Genomic DNA, 12,088 nt, shown 5'->3' with positions numbered 1-12,088 from the left:
AGGAGACATTATACGGACCAGGCGCGGGCACTGCAGTGGCCTACCAGACTGCTCTTACCATCGCAACTGACCCTTTAGAATCCCTTCGAAGCAGTTAAACCGTCACTTGCATTCTAGAATGTGAAATATATAGTACATTGTCAACTCCCCAAAACCATAAAACTAACTTTATGGACCCCACGTGACTTTTGAGAGCCAGTAAGGGGTATCTGTCTGTGGCCTGGGCGATTTTTACGATCTAACTTCAAGATAAAATGCTCATCCGTTTGACATGTAAATGTCATAGCTACTTTTGGTATAGTTTGGTGAAAAGGGAAAGCGGAATTGCTAAACGCAGGCGACCAAGCAGGTCGGACAGCTAGTCCCCATGACAGGACCCTTACGCAGCTCTCAAAAGTCGTCTAGACTTAGCCTAACCATTGGAGACACTTTGGTAAGTTTAAGAGTTCAGTGTTTGTTTACTTGAAATCAGATGTAAAGTCGTTAGTCTGCGAGGGGCTGTCTCTAACAATTAAGAAAATCATGCAGGGAGCATTGTGCGTAAGCTATTTTATTTTTTCTGTAGACAGGCTGGCCATGTGTAGCCTATGCAGTAGTTTGGTTTTTGCGTTGTTGTGGTCAGTGGTTTTGTTGTTAGTTTACGTGATGGCCATGTGATTCAAGCGCGCATTTTCAGCATAAACTTAGAAGTTGTGGAGTTTGTGGAGAATTTTTTTCTGAGTAGATTGACTGACTTATATTTCTAAGAATTCAACAAAGCCAGACACTCCATTGACTTAATTGTGCAAGGATGTAACAAGACAGTTTTAACAATGTTGAGACAAATCGATGGTTGATTATTGTCAAAGTAGGGTTGGTGGTCGCATTTACACCAGGAAGGAAGTTGGCAGAGTGTTAGTGTCTGAGATGCGTTTGACCCACAGATGCCATGGTCGTGGGGTACACGGGGGTCGTCCATACTAAAATGCAATCAATACAGTCCAGTTTTTGGTCTGAATATGAGGAACTTTATTTTTTACTCCAATTTAAGCTACAAACAAATACAAAAAGCGTATTGGCAAAATGCGTACAGGCAGTCTGACATGATAATTGCCATTTATTTCAGCTTTCACACGCTTGTCATCCATTCTGCCTACTACGAAGAGCTAATTGGTCACATTAAAAATGTCTAATATGTACATCCTGCTTGGAACATAACCATGATCCAATAATATACAATTACATTTGTTGAATATAACTATACACATGTATGAACTGAAACAACGAGGTCTATATACAGGTTTCCCCTTTTTACTGAAAAAATATTGGTGGATTTGAACACATGACGAAAACCTAATGGAACGTATGCAGACAAATATTAGTTAAACATGAAGAGGAGCATGAAACACACGGAGGGTTCTGCAGAAGCAATGCAGTTACCACTATACTACAGCTTCACTTCATATAGGGGAAAAGGCAATTCTAAGTTGTAAACTCAAAGTATACACTTGTTATAGATCGTAAATAAGTTATAACATTTAAGAGCTGCATGCTAACTTTCGAGAGAGCATTAACATAGCCATTGACACATAAACAATATTTATAACAAGAACATCAGGCGGCATTTGATATCTTTTTTTTTTCTTTTTTTTCCTCTCGAAAAAATAGTCACCATAGTATTAAAAAAACAACAACATGAACACTACGTTTTTTTTTAATTAATTATAGCAGTACCACAGTAGAATTTTAAGTTGCCTAAAACATCAACAACATGCCGAAAGGTGCCGCATTGAACTGGATTCTGTAACTGTGTCTTGTCTATTTTTTTGTGTTTCATTTATTATATCCTTTCAACCAACACAGAATGATTTGCACGACTACTACGGCTGGAAAGCGCTACCTGCAGTAGCCAAACTCATACTCTTCAGCTTATTGTCCTTTTTCCATTTCATCCTTCGATTCTGGAACCAGATCTTAATTTGCCGTTCTGAGAGACACAGCGCATGGGCTATCTCTATCCTCCTCCTCCGGGTGAGGTACCTATTGAAATGGAACTCTTTTTCCAGCTCTAGCGTCTGATATCGGGTGTATGCGGTTCGGGCCCTTTTGCCGTCTGGTCCCGTCATATCTAAACAGCATGAACAAAACGCAGTGGGAACAAGCATTAGCGGAATGCAGGGACACAGCAATCAGAAAAGCAGATGACCACACACAACTTGTTAGCATGCGTTCGTTTACACATATTTAGTCACAAATGAGCCTTGCTTTTCAGTAGAATTCTAAGGCGGACAGATTAAAGCAATGGGCTGGGGTTATGCTACACATGCCTCGCTTGCTGTTATTGCTTTCGCCTTTTTAGCCTACATGGTCTGAAATGGTTTAACATGGAATAGCTTACTTAGAAGTGGCTCGGTAATTTCACACGTTACTATTATCCTTCTTCCTCTGTTTTTGCTGTTTTCCTCGTCACCCCTCAACTTTTTTCTCCACCTCCTTTTGATTCTACTGGTTTTATGGCCCCTCGTTTTATTGCCCCCCAGCCTAATCAAGTTCCCACAAGAAATAAAGCGAAACTTTCCGAAGAAACAACAACTTCTAAGTCTCCCTGTCGCCCTGTCCTTTCTGCCACCCCACTGCCATTCTCTCGCCAACAGTTTGTAAGGCTCCACACTTCAAAGATTTATGGCGCTATCACGGAAATTAGAATAAAGACTGAATCATGGTGCATTTGTATTAGCATCGAGTAAAACAAGTAACATTGCTATACATCGAGAATACTTAGAATTAAAACAAAATACATATATACCATGGCTTATATGCAGTTTCCGCATCCAGGGGAATATCTGTGGCGTTTGGCCATCGGTCGACGCCGACGTGGTGGATGTGGCGGTGGACTCCTGCTTTTGCTGCGTCCGGGGAGCGGAGTTGCTTGATCTGTGGGTGCCTTCCTCGGTCTCGGAAGAAACACTGGCCTCGTCGATTTCTGTAAAATGTGTGCTGTTGGTGAGGTTACTGCCCGCTGTTGAGGCGCTCTGGTCGGAGGGGGGAGAAGAGCTTTTGGATCCCAGACTCTCGCTGTTGGAGCAGGGCAGGGGCTCCGGAGACGCGAGCGAACAGCTTGATGGCTGCCGAAACCGCGTCTCCGGAGCCGGGGACTGGAAGCCCCGGGAGTTATCCCCAACAGCCCCAAAGTGGCCCGTGGCGGTTGAACGATTGACGCTTAGGTCCATCCCATTGTAGTTGTAGCCGTAAGAGCCTGAATGCATGGTGCCGGAGTCCCTGTACGAAGCGTTCATAGCGCTGCTGCTAGTTCCATAATTTAGTAACTGATAGTCGGGGCCATTTGGGTAGCGCCCTGAGAACGAGTTTACAAAGTAAGAGCTCATTTAGGTTGTTTTAGAGGGCTTGATTTGTAGATCTTGGTCGTTATAACGCTGTGCTTCACGATTTATGATGTATTAATGAATTATAGCAATGCACTGTACTTCGTTTTTGCTATGTATGCGGCCAAATATGGGGGTGGGGGTGCGTTTGGGAATCACGTGCTTTTGTTGACCAGTCGTAAATTCTCACTGATGACTTCAAGAGGTAATTCATGCTCTATGGTTACAAATGATGACGATATGGGAGTCGTTAGGCTCAAGTCAACGTGTGCCTCCCAATGCTGTGGTGTGCTGCGCGTTAGCAGACAGCGTCACCTACTGGACATATAGGTTTTTGCGAGAAAATGAAACGCTTCGTTCCATACCTCACCTCCTTTTGTAATCTTTAACTACGATAATAAAAATGATTTGTATCACTATTGTGTCCAGTATCACTTGTTGTGATCACAGTATCATTAACAGTAGCCTACTTATTGACCTTTTTTGCGTGTTGGTTTGTCCTGGACTGCTTTGTTAATAGTCAAATATATGAAAGAAAAATAGCACATTCATATCAATAATGCCTCTTTCATCATGTTTGAGACTGCATATTCTTTTAAGCACGAATGGTTCTGATAAACGTAACATTACATCACACTTCATCTAGACTTTGCCATTATTATTATTATTGTTATTATTATTATTAGTAGTAGTAGTAGTAGTAGTAGTAGTAGTAGTAGTGGTGGTGGTGGTGGTGGTGGTGGTGGTAGTAGTAGTAGTAGTAGTAGTAGTAGTAGTAGACTATTAGTAGTAGTTTTGGTGTTCGGCTACTATTTAGTATATTTGTGTTTCTTATGAGATCATGATTTTTACTGTTATGCGTGTTACCAAACGTCATGGAAACGCCACAACCACAGTCACAGGCTGCAAACGTTTTGGACTGAATATGTGGAACGCAATTCTGTGATATATGGTCTTGGCTGATTTACGGTTTGTTGACACAGAAGCATAAGTAACTGCATGTATGTGCGCTATAATATGTAAACTTTCATTCTGACAGTGGTGTTCTTCCTTAGCTTACATTTAAGTCACAGAAAAGAGTAAATGAGAGATACCAGATCATTTTGATAGCCTTCAGATTTGTTTAAGTTTTGAAATGTTAAAAAGGTTCACGTTTCGTTTTGATGAATTCAGACTTCAGCCTAGCTTTTGCAATTGGCACAAAACGACTTCTAAAGTCGAAGAGCTATACGTGCATTTGCATTTGGACACTAGATGCGTCGTTTTTTATAATTTCTATGACTTTAGAAGGCCCACTCTGTCTATCTGTCTATCTTACTATCAATCTGTCTATTTTATAGCCATATCAATATGTTTTACATTGAGGCTAAGGGCAGAAGTTGGCTAATCTGCCTACCTGCACAAAAAGAATGCGCCCATTGAGAGGGAGTCCTTCGGCCACTCAACGCCTTCGGGTGAATGTCCGGCTCGGACAGGTCAACTTTCTCCTTCTGCTATTCATTACACCACTTCAGTATACACCACTTTCCTGAATAGGCCTACTACTCTCATTGCGTTCTTCTCTCAGTGCATTATAGGTTACAAGGAGATTTTACCTGTGCGCCCGACGGATCCAATGAGTTGCAATGTTGTCAGTGGACAACAAAGAAAATATGGTGTATAAAAATACTCATTGTTCCCCTGAGATTTCACAACACATAATTTAACTTGTAATTTGACCATACAGATGTAATCCATGTAACATTTCACTCTGGTTTAAACAAAGTTATGTTATTTGTTTCCAGAGTATAACCCGGGAACAGGTGCTCTACTGGACTGCATCTAAAAGTTCCTGTTCCTATGCTCGGTTCAACAATATTATAAGCGGCATATTTAGGTATAGGTGCTTACTTTAGAAAAGGTTAGTATAAATATCAGGTATGCATTTGCGTAACTGTTATTGACTGATATTGTTCCTTTTTTCTCTAGGGTAAAAAACGTGCTCTCTACAAAGGTCCTAAACCATGAAGGAAAAGCAAGGCCATTCATTTGTACAATGAGATTTTCTTTTTATTGTAATACATCTTAAATATGAACACGAATATGACATATTTCAAATAGCTCGTTAAACACGGTCATTTTCTTTATAAGACCAACTTCTAAGTCGAGACGCGCGCACAAAAACACATTTAATCGGTATTCGGCATTAATTATACAAAAGAATAAACATAAAAAATGACAGCAACAATTAAAATGCAATATTAAGATGAATTCTGGAATGCTACAACGAATTTAACAACACAATTTCACTGGTGCGAACTTTGAGGGAAAGGGGAAAGTCTTAATTTCTTTTCTGAAAGGGAGAATTGGTGTGCCCTCTATGCTATTTTTTATCTACGGTCCTTTTTTATTCTGTCCTCTTCTCCTCCTCCTCTTCTCCACTCGTTTGTGAGGAGTTGATGAGTTTGTTTTCTTTTTTCCACTTCATCCTCCGGTTTTGGAACCAAATCTTTATTTGGCGTTCTGTCAGGCACAGAGCGTGCGCGATTTCTATACGGCGCCTCCGGGTCAGGTACCTGTTAAAATGGAACTCTTTCTCCAACTCCAGCGTCTGGTAACGAGTGTACGTTTGACGACCTCTTCGGCCAGGGTTACCAAAGGCTCCTGTTCAAAACAGGGAAAGAGAAAGTCCAGCATTAAAGTCTTGAAAGTGTGTACCATAATGAAAAATATGAGGGAGAAAATGTCCTCAGGCTAACATCATGACTTGAAACTCGTGAGCATCGGACATATAGCCTATGCATGTGCTTTTTAAACAGTTTTGCTTCACCACAAGGTAGGCTACACCACAAATTCCCCATGTTTAAAAATAACTGAATAGTTGAATGAATAGTTTGTGTTACTATTTTGCCTTGCTATACACATATTGTCATTCAGATTGTACCTCTGGATCAAGTCTGCGTAAAACTTCAGATTTGCCCAGGGCAACAGAGGACAAAAAATTGCATGTCAAGTTCTATTTGTGTTCACATGCACTTTGACGAACTATTTTAATGTAGGCTATCATATCAAACTTCACATCCGTACATAAATCTACAGTGTCCGGTTACAGTTTGGACATCTGACACACTGTTCTGGGGCTAAGGCTCAATATTTAAATAATGACGAAAGGTCCACTAAACCTCACATCACACTCCATGTACTGGCACATTGGCAAATACAGTGGAAATTCCAAACACCAACCTAGAAATTAAGTGATAGTTCTAACCAACCAGTGATTCACTCTAAGGAACAACAAGCTGAAATGTTCTTAAGGTTGATGGTAAATGGGTATTCTACCGCCTCTGCTCATTTAATATTTACTTAATGCCTAACGTATTATATTGTAGACTACACGTGTTTTTCGCATATTAATATTTCTGTTATCATCTGCCCTTGACGTACTGTGCGGAATTGTTAGCCTCACATATCGGTATCATAAAGTGTATTTGTCTTGTGATTGCCACTGCACTTGGTGATAGTGTACAGCAGGGCGGTAACAGAGGGAGAGCTTGTCAAAACAACAATAAGAGCCATTTTGCGATAAGAGAAATGATTGGAGTCAACAGCCATGCCGTTGTTAACTGGGGTTGTGCTCTGGTCTTACAGGCTTTAATCTGCAGCTTGATAGATATGAGCCTTGCGGCAATTAAACTCATCTCATGGTAAATGGGAGAAAGTGAAAATCTTGCCGGCAGTGTAAAGTGTAGAAGGGCAGTGTGACTGTGACTGACTCTAGCCTGGCTGTTATGGAGCTGAACACCAAAGCGACATTATTTTCCTACTGTACGGGCTTCCGGCTTTGTACAGTGAAGTAGCAAGTCACGTATCAGGCGGATCTGTGTATATGTAAACATCAACCATAAACGGCAGCTAAAATGAGACAAAAAACAAGGACTCACCGTTGCAAGAGTTCATTCTCTGCATCCATGGGTAGACCGGCACGTTTGGCTTCTGCTCTTCGCTTTCGACGAATAAACCCTTGTTATGTGGCCCTGTGCAGTCCGTCTTGCGATGGTCTTGACTAAGGACAAGAGAGTGATCTTCTATACTGGCGAGTGCGCAAGCGGCGTCCTTATCCCTGTAAAAGCTGGCTGCTGCATAATCGCAAGCACCGGCTGTGGACGACCGGCTGTAGGCACCATTCGTCTGTTGGTAAAAAGAGGATGAGTACGCCTTCTCTTGAACGCTGGTAGCTCCATAAGCAGCACCAGAATAGTGTCTTAAAGGATCTGTATATCCGGAGGAATATAACGGTATTTGTCCCAAGAACGACTCCTGTCCACCAGCCAGAGTCACTGGGAAAGTTGAGTTTACAAAATAGGAACTCATTGGGAGGGTACGGTTCTTTTCCTTGGTTTATGATTTGTTGTGTTTTATAGTCCAAGTGGTTTAGCTATTAGTAGTTTATCGGAGATTGGGTTTTAGTTGAGGGGGGGTGCTGGGTGGCTGTGTGCCAGTGTGGGACAGAGGGAAACCGTACCATCTGACCAGACGCTGACCAATAGCATGAGCCCTCGCCTGCAAAATAGCACCCTTGAGGGGGGCTGTGATTGCATGCGTCGGGGGACCCCAGCGCGAAGCCTAGAGATCGCCTTTTCTTTTTTCATGTCCTCTTCATAGCCTCCCCTTCCAATAAGATTGCACTATGCGAATCGCAATGGAATCTTAAAGCACTAAATTGAATACATCGACACTCTCACCCTTCTGTTTTGGCTGTGGTGTGCTCATGTTGCCTACACACGCTATGGCCTAACCCCGTCAAAGAAAAACGTAGTACAAAACGGCATCGAGTTTCAAAACACGTCAAAACATTAAGCTTATTTCAGTATTATACAGATATACATTCTAAGTTATATATATTAGATTTATATTATGTATGTCTTATTCGCTTATTAAACCACGTGGAAAACAAATAAACGACATGCACACATTATCTGTACTATCTATCTTATCATATAATGTTCAGAATTATACTTGAGGTGGTGCTGTTTTTGCCCAGGAAGACTTAAGGGTGACTCAAAATGAAGCGTTTGCAACAGGTACGTCTAGCCCACTGCGATACTTTATTTGGCTTCGTTAGGTCAGAATTGGTTATCACAAGCAGAATGTGCACCTCACATGATGACGTCAGATACATGTCTAGCATAGTACATTCCCACTGAAGTGGGATACATTTTGCGATACATTTTTGACATCTGCGGTTGTTTTACATGGTGTGTGTGTGTGTGTGTGTGTGTGTGTGTGTGTGTGTGTGTGTGTGTGTGTTGACCCCGTGGCTTTCTACACCACCATAAAAGTAACTTATTACTGCATTTGTTTATCCAGAAAACCTATTTAGACACATGGCTTCCTGGATACACTTCGTACTTGGCTCTATAGCGCATATAGAATTATGGCCTAGTAATATATTTAACCGTGCAGTATACTCTTATAGATATCTCCACTAACTAAACATGGTGCATGTAATGTGTAGTCTCTGGGTCCTTCGGGTTTCGTGATGTGATTCATAGAGCAGTTCGGCATCACAAGTGGATTTTAAGCGTCATTTGAGGGGACTGCAGATGATTCTTTTTTACTTTCAGTTTTGCTTCCTCTACACCGAGGATGCTGCGTTTCCTTCTCCCCCGACTGCTTTTGTGCGGACGGGAAACTGCCATTGTGTGTCCGTTTGTAAGAGAAAGCAGACAACTTTGCTATTCAAATGTCTAGTCAATAATCTATTAGTAGGCCTAATAGTACACGTACGAGTTGAAATGGTTTTAGATTCTTTCCCATATAAAGCGCAGAATGATGAAAGAAGATTCTGTGTAGTTTGTAGAAGGAATTATAACTAAAGTTGTCTGATGTAACAACATAATAATATTAATTATGCTTTTGTTTCAGATTCAGTTCAGGTTTACTGAATGGGAATGACGGCCTAAAAAATGAAGAATCCATGGCCGCCTCTTCACAAACACAACTTGGCTGCAATAAAGTGCTTCAGAAATAGTTGAGAAATGACCCACGGGACACTAAATCACCGCGCAACGCAGGAGTACGGTGGGGCTCGGCCGGAAACCTCAGCAAAAGGCGCATCGAGCAAGAGCTGTAGCCTACTGTGTTGACCCAGTCTGAGACCGGAGAGGAAACGCGTGTCAGACACTTTTTGTCAAGTGTACTGTAACTCTCCTTAGCCTCTCGAGTTTGACGCATGATACTGAACATATGTGAGTATTATATTGTTACTAAAAGTATCGCTAACTATTGCTTAGGATAGAAAGATAATTGTTTTATAATATATTAAGGCCTTCCATTTATAGTAATGAAGTGTGTGAATACAAGTATTTTATCACCAATGTCATATTTTTGGCGTACCTGGACTAGTACATTTTAGCCTGAGAAAAAAATGTAATTGTAGAATATTTCCATAACCATTGCATTGTGCCCTTGTACAGATTGAATGTATGTTTGGATTTTGTGAATAAATATCTCTGTAATTAAATGTTGCTTCTGACGAGATGACGTGAATTTATTTGAATCATAACAGCCTGGTGTGAGAAAAATAAGAAGCTCCTCTGTTTATGTTCATTTATTGCAATTAAGTTTAAAGAAACGTCAACAGGCACGAAAACAGGCTAGGCCTACGTGTTTCCAACTGATTTGTGATAGAAGTAGGTTACTAATAAACTTGTGTCTGTGTGACGCAAACTCAGTTGTGTGTTTTGAAACTGATATTTTATTTCGAGTAGAAATTATACAGCGTGTTAGACTTAGACTACGACCTTTAACGCACGGATGATGCATAATGTTTTTGAAATACATTTAGGAAATGATCTCTTAATATCACAAACACGCTGAAAACAAGGGGGTAATCGATTATTTCCTTATGTATGTATGAAATGAACACAAGTGCACAGTTAATACATGTCGATTTCCAACTTACTTATGAATTTTTATTACCTTTATTAATGTCATTATCTTTATTTATAAATTGGGTCATTTTATGTCCAAATCGAAACTAATACAGAGATAACAATGTAGGCAAGAAATGGGAAGTGTTTGGGAGAATATCAATTTCAATATGAGCTACATGGTAAAGGCCTACGCACGGATATTGCAGTTCTTATAAATAAAAGTTAAATTTAAGTGCAATGACTGAGCGGGACTTTAAATATTCATGGCTAATAGTTTGCCTTTCACAGACAAAAGTGTGCCCAGTCCGGCGCCAGAACTCTAATAATAATTTCCCCTTGAAATGTTAGAGTTTATTATTAACTAGTCTACTTTGCTGTATTATTCCAGTTTAACACCAATAAATATGACCGTTTTAAAACCCCTGGAGTCTGTGCTCATGTCATGGTTGCCCCTCAGGCTGTATGTGTCTGTGTATATGCTTGACAATAATCTCATTAGCATTGAATAACCAACTATTTTTCTGGAGGAACATAGAGCCATGCATTATCTCCGATATTTAGTCTGCCAATTTATTATGACACGTAAAACTGGAAAATTAGCGCACATAATGCGAACAAATTATGCAAATGTTACTGACGACTACTTTAACAAATGTGTTCTCCGGAAGCATACAGTGTGCAATAAACACACAGGGTGGCATGGTCCTTCCAAACACAGGCCAGATGTTAACTGAAGATTACTTTCAGCCAGTAACCTGACCGGGCTATATATGAAGGGCGAGTCTTGGTATACACCTCGTATTCAGCACTGTAAATCCAAGCTCTGTGCCCTCCTATTCTACACCAGCGTTATACCTTTGCAGTGTCCACAGAAGAAGAGCGTACGTGTGTTGCTGAAACCGCTGCCTTACGCATAATGTTACTTTGCCTATTTGAAATAAATAAGGTGGAAAACCGTCACATCATTAATATAAACTTTTCTGGGATCCATGGAGGATAGAGTTCCAGCACAGTGAACACATGGCGCAGGGGGCCTAGACGCGCTTCACTGACAGAAGAAGACAAAAACTGCAATAACCTTGGAGCGGTCATCTGCTGGTTTTTAAGAGGGAAACGTAGGATGCACGAAATCGGGGCCTGCAGGCCTGGCTGCTACGTGTGTGCCACAAATCTCTCCCAAACGTAGGCACTTCAAAGCGCGCCCACAGCAGCCACGAGAATTTACAACCTCTGCATTCTTTTGCGTTTCAGTGCCGCAGGGTCGCCCGCCCCTCCCTGCTTTCCTGTTATCTCCAGCCGCAGTGTCTGTGCGGTTTATTGCGGACAACATTTCAGGAAGGTTCTATTAGCATTCAAATATCGCATTTTTGCTAGTCTGTGTGTGGGAAACTCACCCTAGCTGACAATACATCACGCCATTGCCAACTGAAGCACATGCACGCACGCGCGGGCTTGAGCGCGCCGCACAGATGTCCAAGCTGATATAGGAATGTCAAAAGAGTACAAAAGAGTCGTCAATAAATATACGGATCTCCTATTTATCCACGCAGACACCTTTAGCCCACGTTCTCATACACATCAACACACAAGCACGTTTGCTTGCGCGCAAACACACACGCGCAAACAAACACCCACACACACAAGAACATAAAGGCGCGCGCACAAAACATTCCTTTTTTCCTACTGAAAAGAACGCCTAGTGAACTAGGAGTTGACATTTTGGAGAAGCGCACACTAGATGGCGCCAAAGAGCATGGAATGAGCCGAAGCTGAGGACATTGCGCCACTGGCTGCTTGAACAAATCAACAAGC

At 41.4% G+C, this 12,088-nt stretch overlaps 2 protein-coding genes across 2 annotated transcripts; both read right to left on the bottom strand.

Annotated features, from left to right (window-relative positions):
- Window positions 1–1,002: 1,002 nt before the first annotated feature.
- hoxb5a (homeobox B5a) lies at window positions 1,003–3,452 on the bottom strand. Its single transcript, XM_076267126.1, has 2 exons — window positions 2,786–3,452; window positions 1,003–2,107 (listed from the first exon to the last, which is right to left on the bottom strand). The coding sequence occupies exons 1-2, from the start codon at window positions 3,363–3,365 to the stop codon at window positions 1,860–1,862; spliced, it is 828 nt and encodes a 275-aa protein (XP_076123241.1). The 5' UTR covers window positions 3,366–3,452; the 3' UTR covers window positions 1,003–1,859.
- A 2,185-nt stretch (window positions 3,453–5,637) lies between these two features.
- Window positions 5,638–7,712, bottom strand: hoxb6a (homeobox B6a). The gene is made up of 2 exons (XM_076267125.1): window positions 7,283–7,712; window positions 5,638–6,005 (listed from the first exon to the last, which is right to left on the bottom strand). Exons 1-2 carry the CDS (start codon window positions 7,710–7,712, stop codon window positions 5,749–5,751), a joined length of 687 nt encoding a protein of 228 aa, XP_076123240.1. The 3' UTR covers window positions 5,638–5,748.
- Between the last annotated feature and the right edge of the window lie 4,376 nt (window positions 7,713–12,088).

This window comes from Alosa pseudoharengus, unplaced genomic scaffold (genome assembly GCF_046254945.1).
Source record: "Alosa pseudoharengus isolate Yale_2024_CS ecotype anadromous, Long Island Sound unplaced genomic scaffold, YU_APseudo_1.1 YU_APseudo_1.1_scf_4, whole genome shotgun sequence".
Lineage (NCBI taxonomy): Eukaryota > Metazoa > Chordata > Actinopteri > Clupeiformes > Clupeidae > Alosa > Alosa pseudoharengus.
The sequence above is the reverse complement of the archived record's forward strand: the minus strand, read 5'-3'. Positions and strand labels throughout refer to the sequence as shown.

Bases quoted from the DNA above. Each gene is read 5' to 3' on its own strand.
- hoxb5a (XM_076267126.1), bottom strand. From the start codon at position 3,365: ATGAGCTCTTACTTTGTAAACTCGTTCTCAGGGCGCTACCCAAATGGC. The intron at 2,108-2,785 runs GTATATATGTAT...CATGCTGTTTAG, and splicing joins GAAACTGCATATAAGCCATG to ATATGACGGGACCAGACGGC.
- hoxb6a (XM_076267125.1), bottom strand. From the start codon at position 7,712: ATGAGTTCCTATTTTGTAAACTCAACTTTCCCAGTGACTCTGGCTGGT. The intron at 6,006-7,282 runs GTGAGTCCTTGT...TGTTTTGAACAG, and splicing joins GAGAATGAACTCTTGCAACG to GAGCCTTTGGTAACCCTGGC.